The sequence below is a fragment of the Crassostrea angulata genome, chromosome 1 (assembly GCF_025612915.1).
Source record: "Crassostrea angulata isolate pt1a10 chromosome 1, ASM2561291v2, whole genome shotgun sequence".
NCBI classification, from domain to species: Eukaryota; Metazoa; Mollusca; class Bivalvia; order Ostreida; family Ostreidae; genus Magallana; species Magallana angulata.
Genome location: NC_069111.1, coordinates 54857352 through 54879184, shown reverse-complemented (window position 1 = coordinate 54879184; position 21833 = coordinate 54857352). Strand labels below are relative to the sequence as shown.

Below are 21833 nucleotides of genomic sequence, written 5' to 3'. Positions count from 1 at the left end.
AAAAAATACGAAGACAATGTGGCTGTCCATCATATATTTTTCATTAAAGTCAACACTATCAGATTAATCTGTGCACCAACACTTATGTTATTGATGTGCGAAGTTTTAGTCCATTTGATGAAACAGTATTTTTGTTACCCCTTTTTAAAAACAACATGTTTTGTCACCACGGCGCACGGTAACGTTCAAAACATGACGTCAATATTAAACACACACAGTTTATAGGTAAACCCCATCTTTATATCACGCTTAGTCTCTTGTGCCTCTCTTCTTACAATTTAAAATTGCACTGAACCACTTAACATCTTATTTGCACACATTTGTTCGAGAATCATAAGTTAGTTCTTCAAAGTTTTCATTTTCTAACAGTCTATCTCTTGGTTTACTGTAACGATAATCCTGAACGTCGGTTGACGTTACTTATTTTTTTAACAAATATTACAGATATTCTACTCTCTTTCGGACTGTTTTATATTCAAAATACAATTACCACGACTCCCATAAATTTTTTTACAGTTAAACACAAACTTGCAAATAATTGTTGACTTATTTTTTTGCACCATTGAGCATTTTCACAGCTTGTGTCGGCTTTTTCCTGGGTTAAATCCATTTTGTTTGTACCTCTCGTTGCGCCGTGACGTCCGGCGACGTCGATGTTTTTAGTCAATTCTAAAGAGGACTATCTGTCATTAGTTACTAATATTTGTTCGACAAAATAATATATCCCGTCTTTATTTGGAACATAGAATACCGAGACAAAACTTAATTTAAGGTTTCAATATTATTTGATTTTAAGCCCAATTTATAGAGATATTACTTTCAACATTATATGGTTTATTGTTGACATAACACAAATTTTGACCGTGCGCCGTGACCTCATTTTTGCAGGATTAGATTCTAAATAATTCTTAGAAATAAAGGTATTTATTAACTTTTTTTCTTGCAAATTGTTTGAAACTGTTGTTAAATTATGTCTACCAAATTTAGTAATGATATGACGTTAAGTAACATAGCTATTACAAAAGTCTTCGTATTTTTTGATTGACCCTCGTATATATTAAACAAAAACAAAAACCAACCATGGTTGCCTGGTCGTCCTCGGGAAAGATTCCAATAAATTTTAATTTTTTTTTACAGTGGGATAGCGTATAAGTCTGGTTTTGTTTATAATGTGCTAATTGGTTAAAACTTTTATTCATAATAAGTCTTATTTTTTATATTAGTCTTGAAGTATTAATTGGAAGTATTAGTCGTTCAATAAATAATGATGCTGCAAATGAAAACGTTGCGCTTTAGGGTGTCTACATGCGTATCAACGTAGATGAGCTTCCCATCAAATAATGAATGTATATATTAAGTATAAGCGTCCCTGCTGTTACGAATTATGAAGAAAAAAAATGAGTTCGTTTTCCACCAACTGTTCTTTTGTTGCACCAAGACGAAAGTGCGAATACCAAGGAACAGCAAAATTGATGAGTGGTAGTACAAGCATTATTACATGATTACCGTAATCATGTATTTTTTGTCAGTTCTACTCTTCTTGTTTGCCATCACCGTTTTACTCTCAATAATGACAATTTGTGTTTTCTGCAAAAGAATATTTATACGATTTAATTTCCTCAATAAGCTACATATCAAATATTGACTGTGCATTTTATGCATATAAGATATCAAGCACAAGGATCCGGCCCGCGTCGAAAAGGGGGCGTGTCCATTTCTAAGCATCTTGTTGAACGACTTATCTAAAATTATTATTTCCGGTCACAATGGCTGACGATGCAATACCAAAATACTCTCCAGAGGGTTTATCACACGACTCTGCAGAAGAAGATCCATTTGAAAATGCCAGACAGGCAGGAAAGGTACCGATCATCGTTTTCAATTAATTTCATTCATCGTGATTAAATTTTCGACATGTTCTTTTAATTAATATAAAAGCATTGACATAATGATATGTATGAGATATTGACCTATGCTTTACTTACATCTACTAGTATATGATGTATGGTGTAGTTATTAAACACAAAACAGAACATATACAATGTATTTATCGTCTGTGTTGATAAGTAGATATGATAATGTTTATTAAGTAATGTAGAGCCCGTTAAACAGGTCCAGTACAATCTCTTGATTTAGCTATATAGCTTGAAAAAGCTATTTAGCTTGATAAAGCTATTCAAAATAGCTTGATAAAGCTATTCATGTGCAGTTTTTTGAAGAAAAATATTTATTGTAAGAAATTGACAAAAAATCGCAATTAACTTCTACTCATATTTGCACAATTGACCATTATAAACTTGACCACAATTAAAGATAGTTTTAACACTGCAGCATTTAAACACTTATAAACAAAAAATATATTTCCATTGTTTGGGTAACTGTTTACCACTTTGTGTGCAATGAGGCGTGGATAAGTATGATTTCTTCTCATTGTGATAAATTATTACCAATCAATTATCTTGTTTACCATAACTGACCTCTTTTATATTTCATTCAAGAAGTAACTGATTGGTCATGAATCAGTTGCCCCAAAACTTTTAGTGCAAAGTCTCTTAAGGAGACGCAAATTGATGAGTAATCTCTACATGCATTGTTCACAGAACAGTTCAAAGTTGAAAACTATCACTGGACTAAAGTGCGATTTTTTATACATACTGATAAAAATACAAATTTAAGAAAAATGTATGACAAAATAGCTAAATGAAGCTACTCTGAATAGCTTAATAAAGCTATTTAGCTTATTCAAGCTATTTAGCTTATTCAAGCTATATAGCTAAATCTGGAGATTGTACTGGACTTGTTAAACGCGTCCCTCATGAAATATGTCACTATGTTGCAAATGTACAGTGAAACTAAAAAAAACCCAAAAACAAATGTTAAATAGTGTTCTTATTAAAACAAAGACCATTGGCTAATAACTATGCTGATTTACATTACTTGAATATTAGATTTTAAATCCTCAAACTGAGTTTTTATGTGCACAACTTTGAAAATTTAATAAAATGTCAGATTTCTCACATCTTGGTAAAATTGCTTATTTAACCAAAGTTGTACCTTCATGTTCTAACAAGTGACATGGTTTCTTCATATCCCTATTAATGTATTTTTTTTAGAAAAATCTGCTACAATGGATGGAGATCTCGGTGGCTGAGCCAGAAAAAAGAGTTGTGACGTCAATGAAGGTCCAGGATACATTTATTGTATATCTGGTTGAAACAAGGTTAGTATTTTGTGTTGTTGTGTCTACTGTACAAAATTGTATGTTTACCCATGACAGAAATTCAAAATGGTTTTTTTATGAAGTGTATTTTTTTTCTACAAATATCAAACAATGACTGTATAAACATGTACATGGTTAACTTTTTTTTCTGGCTGTATATATGGTTTAAATTTTATTTTGGTTTACAGAATCACAGATAAGAATATTAAGTACAACGGGGATGGGACGTCGTCTTTATGGCGACGCTACAGCGAGTTTGAGCTGCTACAGAATTACCTGTCCATCACCTATCCCTACATCGTTGTCCCTCCTCTACCCGAAAAAAAGGTAAGTACTTTCATATGTACACACTCTTTTATCCAAATAACAGGGTTCTAGACATTTAATCAGACCAATTAAAACTTGTTTGACATGGTTACTGGTAATAAGCAGTTTACTCACATGTTTGAATTAAGTACTTCCCTACATGTTAGAGTGAAAAGTTGTTTAAAAAAATACATGGTTTTTGCAGGCTTCCTATGTTTGGCAAAATAGTCCCACCGACAAATTTGACACAGAATTCATTGAGAGAAGACGAGCAGCACTAGAGGTATAAGCTGATGAATGAAACAACAAGAAAACACTCTGATTCTGTGGAACAGAGAGAAAAACATACTGATTATGTAACATCTCATTTAGAATCTTTCTGATACATGTACATGCATTTATATACTGTATATTTAAAATGGTATTTTTTTAACAGATTTTTATGCTGAGGGTTGCTGCACATCCAGTTCTCTCTCAAGACAAAATCTTCATTGGATTTATGCAGCGGGTGAGAGAAGCTGGAATTCATACCTATTACATGTAGCGTATCAGGTCTAATATTGCCACGGATTAACTGTCAAATGCAAACTTACTGAGTTTTACTCTGTGTTTTGTAGGAGGATGGCTGGAAGGAGTCTGTGTACCTGACTGACTTCCAGAGTAAGGTAAGATGCAGCCATCTTAGAATTGAGTTGTCTCCCTTAGAGATATTAGATTGTGACCTACATGTACATTAGTAAGATTGGACACACTGGGGTTGGATTATGTCTTTGTGTGCCTTAATTAACTCTCGGGTAAGATTGTTTCTCTGATTGTTAAGAATGTGTCCTTTAGAAGAGGATGATGTCTCCAGGGTTAATATATATTATCCCTGGAATATGATTACCGATATGTCTCCTTGGGTAGGATTGAGTTCCTGAGGGTAGGACTTTGCTCATCTGGTGCTGTGAGAGGAGAGAGTGAAAGGGAGAAAGAGAAAGGGATGGGAAAAAGAGAATGGGAGGGAGATGGAGAAACAGTAAGCTTTGTGTGATTGTAACTCTATCAACCTGAAATATCAATTGACAGGCTGACTCCAGACTGAAGGCTCTGAGTGCTTCCTTCAGACTAAGGAGTCCGGACAGACAGTACGATGAGTTAAAGAATTACTGTAACGAGCTAGAGAGCAACATCGCCAATCTTCTCAAAATCCGAGCTGTAAGTCTTATATGGAATTCTTTGTAAATTTGAAATTGTTCAGTCTGATATGCATTTATGAACAGCCCCCAAGAAACAAATATGATTTGTTTGCTATTCCAGAGAATGGCTGATAAGCTTTACGGAATTCATAAAATTCATGCTAATTATGGCCGGGTGTATAACGAATGGAGTGGAATAGAGAAAGACATGGCTGAACCTCTACAGAGTGCATCTCACTACATGAATGTGTAAGTGGATTGTAAACTGTGTCAATATGATGAAGAATCGGGATTCTGTACATCATTAGATATGATTGAATTTGATTGATGTATAATCTATTTGAATTGTGTAAATGTGAGACAAGCATATTTATGCAAGTTCAATATAGTGTTAAACATGAGCTGACATGGTCTCTATCATTGTCGGAACCCACGGGGTTTCTATCCGGTTGAAAGCAGTGAATAGGATTGAAACCGCGTGGGTTCCGACGATGGGTCTCTATATATACACACTTTTTGCTGTAGTTTCTCGCAGAGTGTGGATGGAATTCTTGACGAGGAGGAACAGTACGCAGACCAGCTCAAGGAATATCTCGCCTTTGCTGACTCACTCAGGTTAGAGCTTGATGCTGCTTTTAACTATTGGTGTTAGGGTACTGTTTCAAACCTTGTTCACCAAAATAAAGGAATTGAGATACCTCTAGGAGAGAAATCCTGAAATCAGCGAAATATTTGGTTAAAGATTATGTACATGTACGCTGGTATGTATTTGTAGGTCTGTGTGTAGAAAGTACGAGTGTCTGCAGTACGATGTGGAACGTGCGGAAGACAACCTCGCATACAAAAAAAGCCAGAAAGACATGATGGTCAGTTCGCACTGTAGATAGAACACACATGCATTCTGGCTTAAAAGTTGAGTCCATATACAACAGAAAACATGAAAATGTTTTTTTATTTGACGTGAGGAAGCAGTTCTTTCATGAAGTTTCTTATCATAACATTTTAAACTATTGGGTGCATGTCCATTTTATTTGTTTTAAACAGGAGCAAGGAAAAACCGGAGGCGCTTTCTCGTTAAGCGGGATGAAGACCAAGTTATTCGGCAGCGACACGCCAGAACAACGCGACCAAAAAATCAAACAGCTCGAAGAACAGATCAAACAGACAGAGGAGGAGGTCCAAACCACCTCCCAGGACCTACAGTGAGTCATCTCAAATCCTGTGATATCTCATAAATCTATCAGTTGTCTCAGGTCCTTCATATCTCATTAGGATTCCATTCCCTAAGATCATGTAATATCTCATAAATGTACCAGTTGTCTTAAATCCAGAATATCTCATAAATATGCCAGATGTCTCAAATCCTGAATTATCTCCTAAACATAGCCATTGGCTCAGATCCTTCAATATCTCATGCATATGCCCATTTTCCTGTCAAATCTCGCAGATCTATCAGTTGTCTCAAAGCCAGTAATATCTTATATCAAAGATTGGCATTGAGTTATAATGCCAGCTTTTATGCCCATATTTCCTGACTTTCATTGTACTGTTGCCTCCACAGAAAATTTATTGATGCTTCTTTGAGGGACATTGACAGATTCAAAAGACAGAAAGTCAAAGATTTGAAGGAAATATTTACCAATTATGCTGTGATGCAAATAAAACAATGCAAAAAGGTATGTTGTGTCTCTCCATGTACAAAACAACCTAATTTTAAAATTATGCCCTTTTAGTATCTTTTTTCAGCAATCCATCAAAATCATGGTCCTTAATATTATTCTTAATTTTATGTAATAAATCTTATATTAATAAATATCCTTTTTTGAATTGTTAAATCAGAGATTTTTTTAATTTATTTGAAAAGATAAAAACGTGTTCTAAAGCCAAATTTCATTTCATAAATGATGCATCAATTATCGGTACTTGCTTGTAAGGAAATAGCATTTACACTAACTCTTTATAAATCAGGTCCTCTTAACTCTCTGTTTGTCTGGTCATGAATTTCTCAACTCTCCATGAGTTTTTTAAAGTTTATACACTAATATTGTTAAATGCCTTTACTTTCAGGGAATAGCTATCTGGACCAGTGCGAAGGACTGTTACACAAAGATGTGAGGGGTGTAGACGACCGTGTTAATCTGTCTGTCATGTGATATTGATAATCCTTACATGTAATGATCATACTTCCATTGAGGGAAAAAGAGGAGAGATGTTGACATGGACTTGTGCAATATGAGGACAGGGGTAGCCTCACCATTCCATGGGGTCACCATGTGCAATACCTAGCTAGGGTTTTATCTCCAACATTCTTTATCATAGGATTTTTAATCTTGTCATATATTTTATTTTACGGTGCATGTAGAATGTGCTGTGGTTGTGAACAATGAAGTCCTAGTCATTTATAGAAATACTCAACTGGTGGATTTCTCTTTGAAACAAATCTCTGAGGCTCTATCTTTTTAGTTCCCCATATTTTCTAGAAACTGTGGCAGTTGTTAGAATATTAAATGCATATTCATACATGCCATTTTATCATGAATGCTATGTTGAGGAGTACAGTATTCTCAATTGTTAATTTAGGCTTGCGTAAGTATTGGCTGGTGTTGCTTTTTGTAAGTAGATCTATTCGTGACAATAGCTATTCCCACAAATTGTGAAACATATGTTAAGAGAGACTGCAAATGTTGAATTTTACTACATGTTCATATTTTACTGTTGTGAAAATATTGTGTTGCGAGTAGAAACACAAATAAATCTGCGATTGTTGTAAACTTGGCAATGTGTTTTTATAAGCAAGAATGGCAAACAGAAGGGATTCAGAAAAGGTGTGCACCTACACAGGCTTGTTATTTAGAGTCAAAATGGAAAAATTTTAAATATTTTTATCTGGTCAAATATAACAGGGTCATCAACACCCCATGACTTTTACTCTTTATGCCGGTAACTATGACAGTATGTCACAACATGGCAACCTACTGTGAAACTTTATATTGCCTAATTTAGCTGTCTTTGTGGCACAATGGGTCTTCTACTAACCTGCAGGTTTCAACCTTAATGAATGCAGCATGAATTTTGCTTTTATTTGATCCCCCCCCCCCCATTGAACCTTTTTTTATATTTTTGAGTAGAACATTTCTAAAAAAATATAGAAGTCTGAGCTTGTATGGTAATTTGTTTCCAAAGGTGTGGATTTGATTTTAGATAACCAAACTGACTTGTAAACACATCTTTTTACTTTTTCTCTGAAACTACTGAATCAATCTATCCTAATTTTTGTGCGTACCATCTGAGCTTGGGACATCCCACCAAACAGAGATCCTAGGTAAAAACTTAAATCCGACTCACAGCATTTCCTATTACCTATGTATTATGTGAATCTGTGGCTAAACCTGCCCCACAGTTAATGTAGTTGAGCTACACTTCTTAAGAAAGGAAAACAAACCAGAAACAAAGTGTAGTTTTATTTTGCATAAAAAAATCCTATAATCTAGCAGTCACAGCAAAGCTTCCACAGGTCACTGCTTATTACACGATTTTATTTCTTAAATTATTCCAATTGTACATTTCATGTATTGATGTAAACAGTTTGTCTTGTAGATGACTTAAAATTCCTCTGATATTAAAGAGTGTATAATAATATACCAAAAATATATTGCACCATATGAGTAGAAAATAACACAAAAAGAAAAAGGACACAATATCACATTGCAATTTGTATAGGCAATATTTCAAAAATTCAATGTACATGTATATTGACCCCTGATTTAATTGCATAAGCAATATAAGTAAAACATAATTAATTATTCATATTGTTCCCTAAAATCTAGCTTATCTAAGCATCATACAGAGTCCTTCAGGAGCTGGATAGGGACGTTGTCATGGACCCCCTGTAGGAGTAGCTCCCCTTCGTAGGTCACCACCTTCTTTCTTTTGGCAGCCCGGAGAGTTCCCACCAAAGCCTCGAAAATATTGGCACATCTGTCATCGCTGAAGAGGGTTCCAAATGTCACACTAACCTTACCATCAGCATCTTTCAAAGAAAGAGTTATGAATATTTACTCTCCATTGATATCATGGATAAATTCAGTAATTCTAAGTTGTGGATAATTATGGTATTTCTATAGAAGCAAGTTGCTTAAAGAGACTGGATCATCAACAAATTAACAATCAGATCATTCTAAAATTTTAAGATATGAATTGTTAAGCTATAAACTATAATTTAGTAAAGAAAAAACCCAGATATTTTACTTCCTAAACCCGGGTAATTTCTTATATTTAGATATAAAGCTTCTCTTTTGAAGGAGATCAATACATCTAAATATGGCCACAACCATCAAGCCTGTTCGTGAAATTCAGTTGAGTAAATGCATGTATGAATGTACATGCAGTAGGAAAGGAGGGATAGGCAAGTACATATTGAAGATTTCAAATCACTAGCCTCTAATACTGAACTTCCTACAATCATTAAAATCCTTCACACAGCCATGAAGGCGCATAAGGCTGGTGCTTATACTCGGCTTCCATGGTGCTAAGCAGATGAGAAGTCAATGACTTCCCCTGGATGGGACACTAGTCCACTCCTGGTACCCAATTTCAGCTGGGTGGACTGAGATAATGTAGATAAAGTGCCTTGTCTAAGGGCACAAAATACAACATCAAGTGACCATAGGAGAGTTTGACCCCGCAACCTTTGGGTTACTGGCCTAGCACCTATGACCACTGAGCCATGTGCTCCACATCCCTTAAATCATTGATACATTGAAATACAATTAACCTTTGTGATGTCAACTACGGTACTTTAGCACTAAAAATTTTAATACTATATGTACTAGGAAAATATGAAACAATGCTTTTTGTTGTTATTTTATTACAAGCCTTTCAGCTAAAAGCACCCATCCCTACAGTTGATACAAATATAAATCACATTCAAACGATAATAATGTATAGATGCATTACGGTGGTTGACTGGATGTTTTATGTACCGGTAGCTGTCTTTAATGATCTGACAATGACATCCGGCAAGTCTCACACATATCCTCTATGTTCTACCGTCAGTTCATTAATCTACAGATTGGAGTCAAGATCCACTTCAGATATATGTACTCAACGTAGAAAACTTACCAGGTGAACCTAGCCGCTTAATTTCCTCTATGAGTAATTCAACTTCATGCTGGACATTCATTTTTAATATGATGATTCTGAAATTAGAGTATACACTAAATTAAAATCTATTAAATCTATTTACTTATAAATGTCCTTCAAACTTGATACTGAGTGGGTAGCTGCTAAGGTAAAAAAATTTCAGGTTAGTTATTATACAAATGTAATAAGAGATGTTTTCCTAACAAATGAAAACTCTATTTCCAAGCTATTCAGATCTAGTCCATGACAATTACCAGTAGGAATAGGAAAATCTACCACTGATTAATCAGACTGTTTCTTTGTATAACAGGACAGGAAAAAACATATAACAACTGAGCTATCTCGCTCAAGCAATGGAATCCAACTGACTGGCACATTTTCCCCTTTATGTGATCTTTGCCCTAAGATCAACATCCCTGGATCTGTCCTCTAGTTTGAGTTAAACTTTCCATTCTATGGGATGGTCCAAATGAGACGGGAATCGAGGAAACATGACAGATTAGACAGAAATTTGAGCCAAGGCCCTCTTAAATATTAGTCAGGTGCTCTATAAATTTTCAGGACCTGGCAACCAAACGGGTCTGGCCATTTATACATATATCTACAATATGTATAACGTTATAAGGGCTGTTTTAATGATAAAATAAATCTTCATTATTTTCGTTCATCACAAATATCCATTATAATTATCTGTATCAAATAGACCAATAAACCCCTCATTTTGATTTTAGAAATCCGGAGAGATTAAATTTAAACTATCAGCAGTGCTTTAATTTACTGTATTTATTTCTTACAAATAAATAAATTACGAATACGACGACGTATGACATGTCTATTTCATTCGTCTGCCGTAACGACAGTCCCGTATGATTATTTCTAAATGGTGTTTTGGACAAGAGAGTCGAAGTGACGCATACCAATGTTAGTTATCATTGTTCACCAAATAAAATGACTCACATTAACAGGGAGACCGTCTTTTAGTTGGATGGAGGTGTGATACCAGGAAGTGAACCGGATATGCAAAAAAATTTATTGTACGCATGCTCTATATTTTCTGCTACGCATGCGCTTTGGTGTCAAAAGCCATTTTAGTGTATTCCTAAAACATATCTTTCTGAAAACACCACTTCATATCCTCTATCAAAGTCAACCATGAAATTAACCAAAACAAGATGATTCTTTCTTTACTACACGATGAATACTCGGACCCCGATGCAGCCTTACTTGAGTAACTCGCTAGCTATCCGACAGGAAATCCAGAGGTTTGAGAGTGTCCATCCGTCAATTTATGCTATTTATGACCTAATTGATGCAATTCCGGATCACCTTATACAGCAGCAGATACGGGAGCACGTCGTCTGTATAGAGGGTAGGTTTACTTCCGTCACTTGAGAGAGTGATCATCCCGTCCTTTCCATACTTGATAATTTCTCTCTCCTCAGCATCTCGAGTCCCCTCAACATGTCACCATACAAAAGTTATTGTTTACTATTAAATGATGATTATTGTGTGAGAAGGAAACACTTGTAATGAAGTTATTTGACACATTTTTTTATATTGAAATGGGCATTGTTTAGTAGAGTACTTGTGTCACTCTGACCCATTATACATATAATCTCATATGTACACAACAAGGATCGACAATGACTCTTTAAATGCATTATTGAAAGCTTATGATCTCATTAATGGAATGATACTTAAGTTATTCATTTGGTTATGGCTATTGTGTGCATGTTTTGGACTTGTATTTAATTGTTAAATCCCTTAAAATTTGATATTTATGAAATTACAGGAAACAAGGGGTTGTAAATGTTGCGTGAACCAAATCACATCTAACAGTGCTGAAGCTTAATTGATAATAATGTCAGTAGATATTCAAATATCAACATCTGATACTTTTTACTTCATCTTCTTGTAATTTTTTTAACAAATTCATTTCCATCTCAGACAATTTAAAAATTTCTTGATAACTTTGTATAGATATAATTAGAAGTAATGCAGTTGGCTTATAGACATTTAAAAAAATACAGGTTTCAATCTCATGGTTTGTCATATATTAGGAAATTTGTCTAAAAATAAAAACACACATGCAAAAGAACATCCTCATAAAAAATGCATGTAGCACAAATATGTAATGACACACAGCACAAGTTTGTAGATAAAATAATCAGAATATATATATCATAACAACTTAACAATATTCTTTAATCTTCTCATTAATCAATTTTTATTGTTGTGTCATATCTATGTACATGTAAGACATGTATGTTGATTGTTTTTTTTATTGTACTACTAAGTTTATAGAATTTAAGAATATCATCAATGACCTGGCCTGACTTGAATTTCAAGTGAAAATAAATTATTCCGAATTTGGTCTTATAAACACGATTAATTGTATGCACTTGTTATGATTTCTCAGTTTCTTATGAAATTCATGTAAGTGCTCTTTTTAAAAAATCTCAGATTAAATTCACATGAGACAAACTTGCCTGTGTAAATAAACAAATCAACGTAGTGTCTTAAAAAGTCCAACTCAAAGGGATGGGAGTTTTGTTCTTCTTTGATAGTCTTAGCGGTAACGTGTACTACAGATCTAATCGGCTGAGTGAGTAGGTCAAGTTGCCATTCACAATATCATATTCAGTCATTGCTTTATGCACAGTTCTCAGACTCTTGACTTAAGGACTTTTATCTGATATGATTTTCTTCAAGGATATTATTCCTCTCTGATTTCAATGTCAGTAATGACTTTTGCCTCGCTCTCTCCACCCCTTATACACATCACACCTTGGGAACAACAACAATAGATGAACCAGAGATAGCCTCAGTCACTATCTATTTTGTGTATACCTTGTATACCTTTCTCTGTTAGAGGTGTGGGATTAAAGTAACCATTGATTTTTTGTACTTCTTATGAAACCTTACAGATGCTGGCGAGTTCTGTTACACGTTAATGAGCTTTTTACACTGAAATTGAAAATCTTGAGGATCAGTTATTTGGGTCATCTGTGATGAGTTTATTTGTGTTTTTCTGGCTATATTTGCTCTTGTTCCATAATCAAACACGTATCTGTAACAATAGTTTCCTATTTCAGGAAATACATCTATGTAACTTAGCTAGATTGTTTTGGATGTACAATGTATCATGTATGTCAGGAAATGGAATCCCCAGTAAATATACTTAGTTGCTTTTTTTTTGGTGTTTTTTTTTGAAAGCCTGTTTCCCCATTCTCATGTGCAAAAAATATTTCCATACTAAGAGTGAACCAGATTAAAACCTTTGTATTTTTTTCAGTTGATGATGTAATCTGTGACTTCCTAGAAACCCTTTATTCCACAGGAATCCTACAGTTTGCTTCCTCTTGTTTCAGAGTACATGACATCCTATGTCCTGTTTTTACATGTTTTGTTTGAATTTATATTAGTGGGAAAATGCATAAATTCTCTGGAACCCTAATCCATGATTTATTTGTGACCAATAATTCAAGTAAACAAGACAAATATAATGCCTACAGATAAGGCCAGGAAGCTTGAGTGCAGTGGAATAATTCTTCATTTTTGTGGTAACAATACAATTATTAATCTTATTTGTTGTAAGAGTATAGAGAGAAAGGAGTATACACTTCAATGTCAGCCTCACAATGGGGGAATGATTTGGTGTGGCTCCCACAGAGCATCTCTCTGTCTGTAGCAGCAGGAGAACACCATTCTGTCTCACACACCTGGTACAGATGATGTATTCATTAATGATCAAAGCTCTGTCCTGATTTACACTTCAGGAGTAACCTTCAGATATTAACATAAAAACAGAAAAGATTGTGCTCCACTGCTTCTCCATTCTACGCTGAAATTTTAATCTGCAGAAAAACACGATGTGTGAAGTAAGAAATGCTGCCCAAATATTTTTTTGGAGTAGTTTGCCAAGTTAAACCCAAAAAATGAATGTAAACATCGGGCTTAGTGAGCGATTGGTAGTGGAGGTTGGGGGAGACAGCGTGTATTGTGTGAGAGGAAGAGATTGACCCCAGCCTCTTAGAGAACACCTAGCTCAGTAAATGGATGAACCCTGGGTAATCCAGTAATCCCTGTGTCCCGCCCCTCTCCATTGACCCCTTCTGACCTTGCTCTGTAGACATATGTGTATATATAGATGTAAGTAATATGTAAGGCCAGTCTGGGTGATAGAAGCCCTGTGGGTATTGTTTTGGTTGGATGAAGTGTTATTGACCCATCCATTTACAATATGTATAGCTGTTTTTGAGTCAATGACAATCATAACAAGTGAATTTCACATTTACCGTCTAGTAGAGAATGTCAGGATTTATATTGTGTGTACTGTCAAAATTAACAAAAATATACAAACTCCATGGATTCACCAAAAATTTTAACTTCAGTCACTTGTGGAATAAACAGAATGCACAGTTGTATACAGGGAGATAACTGGGAAATTGGAGTTGCTTTGTTATGTAAGAGTTACTTTCCCTCCTCTGTAATTTCATTTACATGCTTTACACTGGGTGTGAGAGGTTAAACAGGTCGAGACCACTATATTTTGTGACGTTGGCATAAATTTGCATACTCAATTAGCCATTTGTTTACTTTTATCGACAAACCAATCAAGTGAATGAGTTGCAAGGTATTGTGGGCTACTACAAGTTTCAGTGTATACAAAGCGTATTGAAAATATATACCATTTGGAATTGTCCTTTGGAAACTCATTTTGAATGATTTTTCAGAATTTATGAAATTAATATGGACAATTATGTCTGAACTTCAATTTCTATGCTCACATTTAAAAAATATTGCATATGAGGACTTATATCAACCTATTTAAATACCCCATTGTCAATGTTCAAAAGAGAGGTACGTCCTATAGAATTAGAAGCAGTGAGTACCGTTTTTTCACGTGATATCCCATATTTGAGACAACAATACTAGAATCCGCATTGATATTTTCTTCAGGGACATGCATCAGAATGCTTAACGGACAAAATACTATATGCTGCATAGCTTGCGCTTCTGCGTTTGTATATGTGTGCATTTCTAGTACCGTGGCTATTCACGTATGTTAAAAGTGTACAGTTACTTGTATTTATTTCTAGTGCACAATGATAAAGTCACCAAAACACAATTGTGCGCTTTTTCTTATTAAGATCTGTTTGTACTTGTATGCGTATGTTTGTCAGTCGTTTGATACTGATCATTTTTGAAGCAACAATTGATCAACTAAAACAACGGTATTTTTCAATGTGAGCATGGAACAAAGTTAATGGTACGTAATCTTTCCTTTTTTACCTTCTAAAGTAAAAATCAAGATGTACAAACATTCCGGCAAGCAATTAAATATTGTGAATAAAACAGACAAAAACCACGTGCGTCTGTTGAATCGTAAACACGTTGTAGAGCGTCATGCATTGCAACTCATTCAATGGATTGGAGAATCTGCTTGACGTAAATACTGTCACGTGTTAAATAATGCTATCTATATAAGGTAGTGTACCCGACCTGTTAAAAACACAGATATTGTGAGACTGAATTTTTCAGTAGATCTACTATAAAGTCACTACACAAAATACAAGACCATGCGTTCAAGTTTAAGGGACCATCATGGTACAGAACCTCAGTCCTGTATGTCTGTATTACCAGATTTGACCAAGATTTCATCAAGAAATAATTACAATTTGTGGGGTTTTTAATTCACGTTTTTTTTTTAAATTCAAAATTGCAATGATTTTTTTAATTTATATTTTTTTAACAATTAAACCAATTTATACTGATGTAACAAAATAGGCCAATGGAGATAACGACTCTTAACATTCAGTGTTCACACTGTTTGGAGTTTTCCCTCTTCTGTCTGTTATGTGTTATTGATATTCTGTTGATGACCCTTTAATAACAAAGCTGTTCACTCTGTATTGGACCGGCTTATTCATCTTCTGTCTTTGTTGTATTGTTGATATTTTAGGTGGAGGAGGAAGTGATTTTTATATCAAACGTGACATTTTTAAATGAACATCATGACATTAAGCCATGAATGCAAGAGTTAAAAAAAGGTACTCTGTCTCAAGAATCGATGGCTTGCAATTAAACTGTTTGATTTAGATGATGACAGACCATCCATTGAATTTATTGTAGAATTAGTTTATCTACTGGCGACTGAAACTTTCCCAGATAGGAGTGTTATGTCACAAAATCAATGAATGTGGAATGGATTAACAATTATGTTTCACTGCTTCTATTTTATGCTTTATAGAATGACTGTTTAATCTTAACAAAAGGTTTCAAAATGAACTGTCAGTTTAATAAATTCAATATCCTGTTTCTAAAAGCTGCTGTTTGGAACACTCAGTAGCTTTTTACCAGTAATCTAGAGGAGAGTTCAGCCAAAGTAATTGCTGCCCTTTGACTTATTCACATTGCTGACAGCTATGGCAGTTATTTCCCCTTTCAACATTTTCTCCTCAGCTTCTATCAACTGGGCTGACAAGATCTGATTTATAACAAAAGACAAGTTTTTTAAGGAATATTGGAACACTGGTGATGGTTTTTAGTGGAGAAAATCGCAGGGCTTTGACTTAAAATCAATACATGTTAGTATACGTCGGTGGTACGTTAGGTACTCCACAGGCCACGCAATGGACGAGTTCTCCGTCAGATGTTAGTAAATGTTATTTTGTGGGAATGTAATCATTCAAAGAAATGCTGGACCAGATGACTGGGCAATCATACCAATGGACGTTCCGTGTTCTTTAGTATAATGTCTGTCCTTAATTGCTGTTTATTGTGATGGCATACAATGTTCTGTAAGCGTCTGATCCAAGGTTTCTCCGGATGTAGAGATGGGGTTTCCAGGCGATTGTAGTGCTTCTGTAGTCCGTAGTATACTGGAATTTTAGACAGACCCCCACGGAAGTTTATGAGAAAATGCTGCTGGGAAAGATATGTGGAGTGTATATGAGAGTCATTTTAGAATCAGGTGAGAGATGTGGGGAATGTTGTTGAACAGGTGTACAATCTTAGTAATTCTGCCAAGAACTGAAGAGTTTGACCTGGGTCAGATTATGAGTATGTAATGCAACAGCTTCAAGTGTTACTACTTTATGCTTGTACATGCAGGAATTACCTCTCTTCTTTTGGTTCAAAGTTTAGGGGGGGGGGGGGTCTTTTTTTTTATTAACAGAAATTCATTTCCTTGAAAAAAAAAAAATCAATCTCTGTCAGGAATGGTATAATGCTGATGAATATTCTATTTGATTTATGTGACGCCGAGTTCCTTCATTTTCTCTGGCACTCTCTGATATAGTCACAAAGTCATTTATAATTTCCACAGGCACTTACCTTCTCCTTTTACTTCTGATGAAAAAATAATGCTTCAATATGCATCATGTGCATTGACACTGCAAAATTGCATATTAAAAGTTGATTGCCACATTTTAATTGCAGAAAAATGAAACTCAATAAAGCATAAAGCACACTTAAGTGTTTGTTCTCTGATGAAGCTGGTTCTGTGAATTGAGTGCCTAGCATCCTGTTCTGACGATATGTCAATGCTTCTGTAATTGGTGTGTTTGATGTTCGTCTGTCACGAGTCTAATCAGCCACCCTGGGGGGATTGAGGGGCTTTGATCTTGTGTCCACTTACTACTGCCGCTGTTCCAATAACCTGCATTAATCAGTAAATGGATTATACATTGACTCCCCTCCTCCCACATCACCTGAGCCTCACCTGAATTACCAGTCTTTTTGATTCCTAGGATAGAGGTAACTTGAATATACATGTCAGACTGTGAGGGGACAATTGTACTGACCAAAGATCTACTGAAAGAGTAGTGGCCATTGGACAAATAAACTGAAAATATTCAGTTTATAACTTTAAGTTTCCTGCAAGATAGCTTATGTTGAATTTCCCAGGTGTTTTGAAATGATGAATGGATAGAGGCAGTGGATCAGTGATTCTGCCTGTAGATCAGTGGTTATTGCTTGGTGGGGAACCCGAAATTGATGTTTTCTCAAGTTTGAATAATTTGATTCAAAGTTAGAGACAAAGTTAAGATTTGGGTCATTTGTATTATTTTTGGAGAAAAAAACGAAGATTTAAAAATAGATAAAAAAAAACAGCATTTATTTTATCTTGTGAGCTTTTCACCCATGAAGTTGATGCGAAGAAGTGAAGTTCAAATTTTTGGTAATTTGAAGATTTCTTGAAGAAAGCTGAAATTTGACTTTATTCCAGAATTGTAATTGTCTTAAAGTTTACATCTTTTTTTCTGGCAGTGGGATGCAATTTTTGTTACAATTTAATTAGTGGTTTTAAGACAGCAGTCCTGAGGTTAAACAATAGAATTATCAACGCGCAGATTACACTCTGGAAGAATTGGGAGGAATGCTGCAGTGGGAAAGATATTATTCTTTAGAAGCAGCGGGCTTTAGTTTAAAGATTTCCTGATAATTGACCCAAAACTAGAACTTGGAGCAACAGTCTTAGATGGTGCATGTTGTTTCAGGCAGTGGTCGGAAACAGAGAGTTGATACTAAGGAGTTCTGTTTCACTTATCAATGAACGACTCCCATCTCTGTAGGTTCACTCGGAATCTTGTGGGGGAAGAGATTTGGAGAGTCTAACTGTCGATCCTGATTGGTCAATGTAACCTGCTTTTCTGACGATAGTAAAAATATAGAATGATTTATAAAATGGAAGAGGATTTTTATTTCTCCCAATGGAATAATTGATTGACTTGCTTATTTCATGAAACAAAAATTGCATGTGTTGAGATGGGAGACCAGAGTGTTAACTTGGAGATAGGACTTGTAGACTGAATGACAAGTATTCAGGTCAAATAAATTTCTTCTGTCTGTGAAAAAAAAAGAAAAGCAATAGAGATGTGGATCAGACAGCCATGGGATTCCAACTCAGCATCACCGAATGTTTGATGGATTGTGGGTTATTTCAGGTCTCTAAGAGCAGTGACTGCTCCCTCATGAATCTTTAATGCCGTGTTATAACAAATCATGGGTACCCATTGATTTCTGTCGGGCTGTGTCTATAGGAGAGGGACGGTGGTTCCCTGGAGGGTCCCCACCTTTTACCTGTGGTGAGTCACCACCCTCAGTATTGATCTGATCGGAGTCGTCGGTGACAGAGTAACTGTATCTCTCTCCTCGATGAACCTGGTCTATGCTTGTTCATCTATTGATCCAACATCACAATCTCATCAATTAACCGGTGAAATATGAAGAATTCTGTCTTCTAATTTTTTGTTTATTTTCATGAGTGATTTGTAAGTGGAATGAAATTGAGCCAGGCATGACATGAGGTTGAATTTGTGAGTAAATTCTCAATTCTCCATTGTGATTTCTTTTTTCGGCCTGGTTTTCACGGTGTTGTTGATTTGATGGTCCTATTAAGAAGTTCGGAATTTAATCAAGACTTGATTACTTGGCTGCAAGGATTCCTGGGCAGTAAAAGAGAAACTCGTAACATAAAATGGCAGACCAGTGTTCTTCCTCCCTGTCAGTTTAATCAGCAGTGAAAAGGAAATTTCATTCCGGTGAAGTTCCTGGGATTAAGTCTTTCATCAGTTGGTTGGATTTCGGATGACACTGAGGAAATACTGCATTGACATTTCTCTCAATAGTTATGTTTTTTTATCTGAGAAAGTGTTGAGTGTGATTTGTGCAACAACGGTTATAAGGAGTTATGTCCCCTATTTGTGAGGGATTTACATACAGTTTGGTGTAATGATTAATACGCTTAAACGACTGTCGCTGCCGTACAGAAGGACGAAAACCGACAGCTCTGTCATACCCAAGCGTCGTTCATGTGAACCTGTCTCGGCCCCAGCCTGTTCATGTGAACCTGTCTCGGCCCCAGCCTGTAAGTGACTCTATACTGAGCTTAACGTATATTCACCATATTTCTGATACTTCTGTGATATTTCTGGATCTGATTTATGGGTGATACACCCACAGAAAATGTCTATCAGATCCGGAGCTTTATGACTTGTACTAAATGGCTTCATTCATTCACACGTCAGCTTCTATTGCTGTTCTATCTCCTGATTGTGATAAAAGAAATTATATGGCCACTCTTCTAAAAATGGATAATCAATATGACTTATCAATTTTTCTGAAAAAAAGATTGTAGAAATAGTGTGGTTTTTTAACTAGACTTGATTAAGGACAGATATATGTGTTGTGTATTTCCTTAGGTAGAACTATGAGAAGGTGCCCATAAAGTATCCTATTCTCTTTCCCACTCTATTCCCTCCACCCCACCCCAGTCTGACATGATGCACCCCTCTCACTAACCTCTTACTCCCATTGTTTTATGCAAGAATTATAAAATATGGGATCCGCCGTGCCTTTTAAACCTGAAATTTGTACAAGAAGACTGTAATATGCACTTATAATTGTAATAAAATTTGTACAAAGTTTATTGAAGATTTCTACTGAATTTGTCACTGTCAGTTTGATTAAACATGCTACGAATTATTGCATGTAAACTACATACCTGGTACATGATAGAGCAGGGTGATTACAGATATCAGGCAGCTAGGGACAGAATTGTGTCCAATATCTGGCTGCTAGGGACAGAATCGTGTCCAATATCTGGCTGCTAGGGACAGAATCATTTCCAAAATCTGGCAGCTAGGGACAGAATAATGTCCAATATTTGGCAGCTAAGGACAGAATTGTGTCCAATATCTGGCAGCTAGGGACAGAATCATGTCCAATATTTGGCAGCTAGGGACAGAATTGTGTCCAGTATCAGGCAGCTAGGGACAGAATCATTTCCAAAATCTGGCTGCTAGGGACAGAATCATGTCCAATATCTGGCAGCTAGGGACAGAATAATGTCCAATATTTGGCAGCTAGGGACAGAATCGTGTCCAGTATCAGGCAGCTAGGGACAGAATTGTGTCCAATATCTGGCAGCTAGGGACAGAATAATGTCCAATATTTGGCAGCTAGGGACAGAATTGTGTCCAATATCTGGCAGCTAGGGACAGAATCATGTCCAATATTTGGCAGCTAGGGACACAATCATGTCCAATATCTGGCTGCTAGGGACAGAATTGTGTCCAATATCTGGCAGCTAGGGACAGAATTGTGTCCAATATCTGGCAGCTAGGGACAGAATCGTGTCCAATATTTGGCAGCTAGGGACAGAATCATGTCCAATATCTGGCTGCTAGGGACAGAATAATGTCCAATATCTGGAGGCAGGATAGGGAGGACAGGTGCTAAATTAATTAGCTAAATTAATTGAAAATGCATTAAATGAATAATTCAACTTAATAGATTATTGGTAGTGATGATGAGGTTTGAAATTACGAAACATTGTTATGAACAGACCAGTGATGTGTGAAAGTGATGGAACACACAACAGACATTCTAGGACACCTTTACATCTTGTAACCCTGTACATCTTGTAACTTTGCACATCTTGTAACCCTGTACATCTTGTAACTTTGCACATCTTGTAACCATGAACATCTTGTAACTTTGTACATCTTGTAACCTTGTACATCTTGTAACCCTGTACATCTTGTAACCATGAACATCTTGTAACTTTGTACATCTTTTAACCATGTACATCTTGTAACCCTCAACATCTTGTGATCTTGTACATCTTGTAACCCTTTACATTTTTGACCATGCAGGAAAAAATCTGATGAGTATTTTGTTCATTTCAGATTCCTTTGTCAACAGCCAAGAATGGACGCTCAGTCGATCAGTTCCGGATCTCAAACTGGTGAGTGTGGACATTCCCTCTTGTCACAGTCACAAATACTGGGTACTCCCTGTCACAGTCACAAATACTGGGTACTCCCTGTCAAGGTCGCTATATAATTTCTTCTTTAAGGCAGTAAGACAACAGAAGATTAACAAATTCGAATGTTCTTATGTATATTATGACTACTGTATGCCGGGAAATGTTCACCCTGCTTTATTTTCACCCCTTTCGTCCGAGGGCAAATTTAAGA

The 21833-nt window shown here is 35.8% G+C and overlaps 3 protein-coding genes across 35 annotated transcripts in view; 2 read left to right on the top strand and 1 right to left on the bottom strand.

Moving 5' to 3' along the window:
- The first annotated feature begins 1735 nt into the window (after positions 1-1735).
- LOC128163418 (sorting nexin-4-like) lies at positions 1736-7479 on the top strand. Its single transcript, XM_052827033.1, has 13 exons — positions 1736-1862; positions 3114-3220; positions 3409-3547; positions 3732-3809; positions 3963-4034; positions 4144-4191; positions 4595-4723; positions 4826-4953; positions 5230-5319; positions 5480-5570; positions 5749-5906; positions 6266-6380; positions 6772-7479. The coding sequence occupies exons 1-13, from the start codon at positions 1767-1769 to the stop codon at positions 6817-6819; spliced, it is 1299 nt and encodes a 432-aa protein (XP_052682993.1). The 5' UTR covers positions 1736-1766; the 3' UTR covers positions 6820-7479.
- A 671-nt stretch (positions 7480-8150) lies between these two features.
- LOC128163424 (costars family protein ABRACL-like) lies at positions 8151-11210 on the bottom strand. Of its 2 annotated transcripts, none has more exons than XM_052827049.1 (3): positions 11071-11210; positions 9826-9902; positions 8151-8734 (listed from the first exon to the last, which is right to left on the bottom strand). In XM_052827049.1, exons 2-3 carry the CDS (start codon positions 9884-9886, stop codon positions 8544-8546), a joined length of 252 nt encoding a protein of 83 aa, XP_052683009.1. In that variant the 5' UTR covers positions 9887-9902; positions 11071-11210; the 3' UTR covers positions 8151-8543. The 2 variants fall into 2 exon arrangements, with proteins under 2 accessions (XP_052683009.1, XP_052683003.1); XM_052827043.1 differs by lacking the exon at positions 11071-11210 and adding an exon at positions 10804-10938.
- The window catches only part of LOC128163246 (arf-GAP with GTPase, ANK repeat and PH domain-containing protein 1-like), a 43732-nt gene continuing 32913 nt past the window's right edge, over positions 11015-21833 (top strand). For 30 of the 32 annotated variants that reach the window (XM_052827013.1, XM_052827007.1, XM_052826979.1 and 27 more), the window contains exons 1-2: positions 11015-11215; positions 21543-21601. In XM_052827013.1, the coding sequence (XP_052682973.1) occupies positions 11041-11215; positions 21543-21601 (234 nt within the window). In that variant the 5' untranslated portion in view covers positions 11015-11040. Of the gene's footprint in view, positions 11216-16166; positions 16823-18378; positions 19721-21542; positions 21602-21833 lie in introns of those variants that run through there. The other 2 variants (XM_052826858.1, XM_052826813.1) reach the window with 2 other exon arrangements.

Excerpts from the sequence above, each read along its gene's own strand:
- LOC128163418 (XM_052827033.1), top strand. The coding sequence starts at position 1,767 with ATGGCTGACGATGCAATACCAAAATACTCTCCAGAGGGTTTATCACAC. Across the intron at positions 4,192-4,594 it reads TGACTGACTTCCAGAGTAAG|GCTGACTCCAGACTGAAGGC; the intron begins GTAAGATGCAGC and ends ATCAATTGACAG. Across the intron at positions 5,320-5,479 it reads GCCTTTGCTGACTCACTCAG|GTCTGTGTGTAGAAAGTACG; the intron begins GTTAGAGCTTGA and ends ATGTATTTGTAG.
- LOC128163424 (XM_052827049.1), bottom strand. The coding sequence starts at position 9,886 with ATGAATGTCCAGCATGAAGTTGAATTACTCATAGAGGAAATTAAGCGG. Across the intron at positions 8,735-9,825 it reads TAAGCGGCTAGGTTCACCTG|ATGCTGATGGTAAGGTTAGT; the intron begins GTAAGTTTTCTA and ends TTTCTTTGAAAG.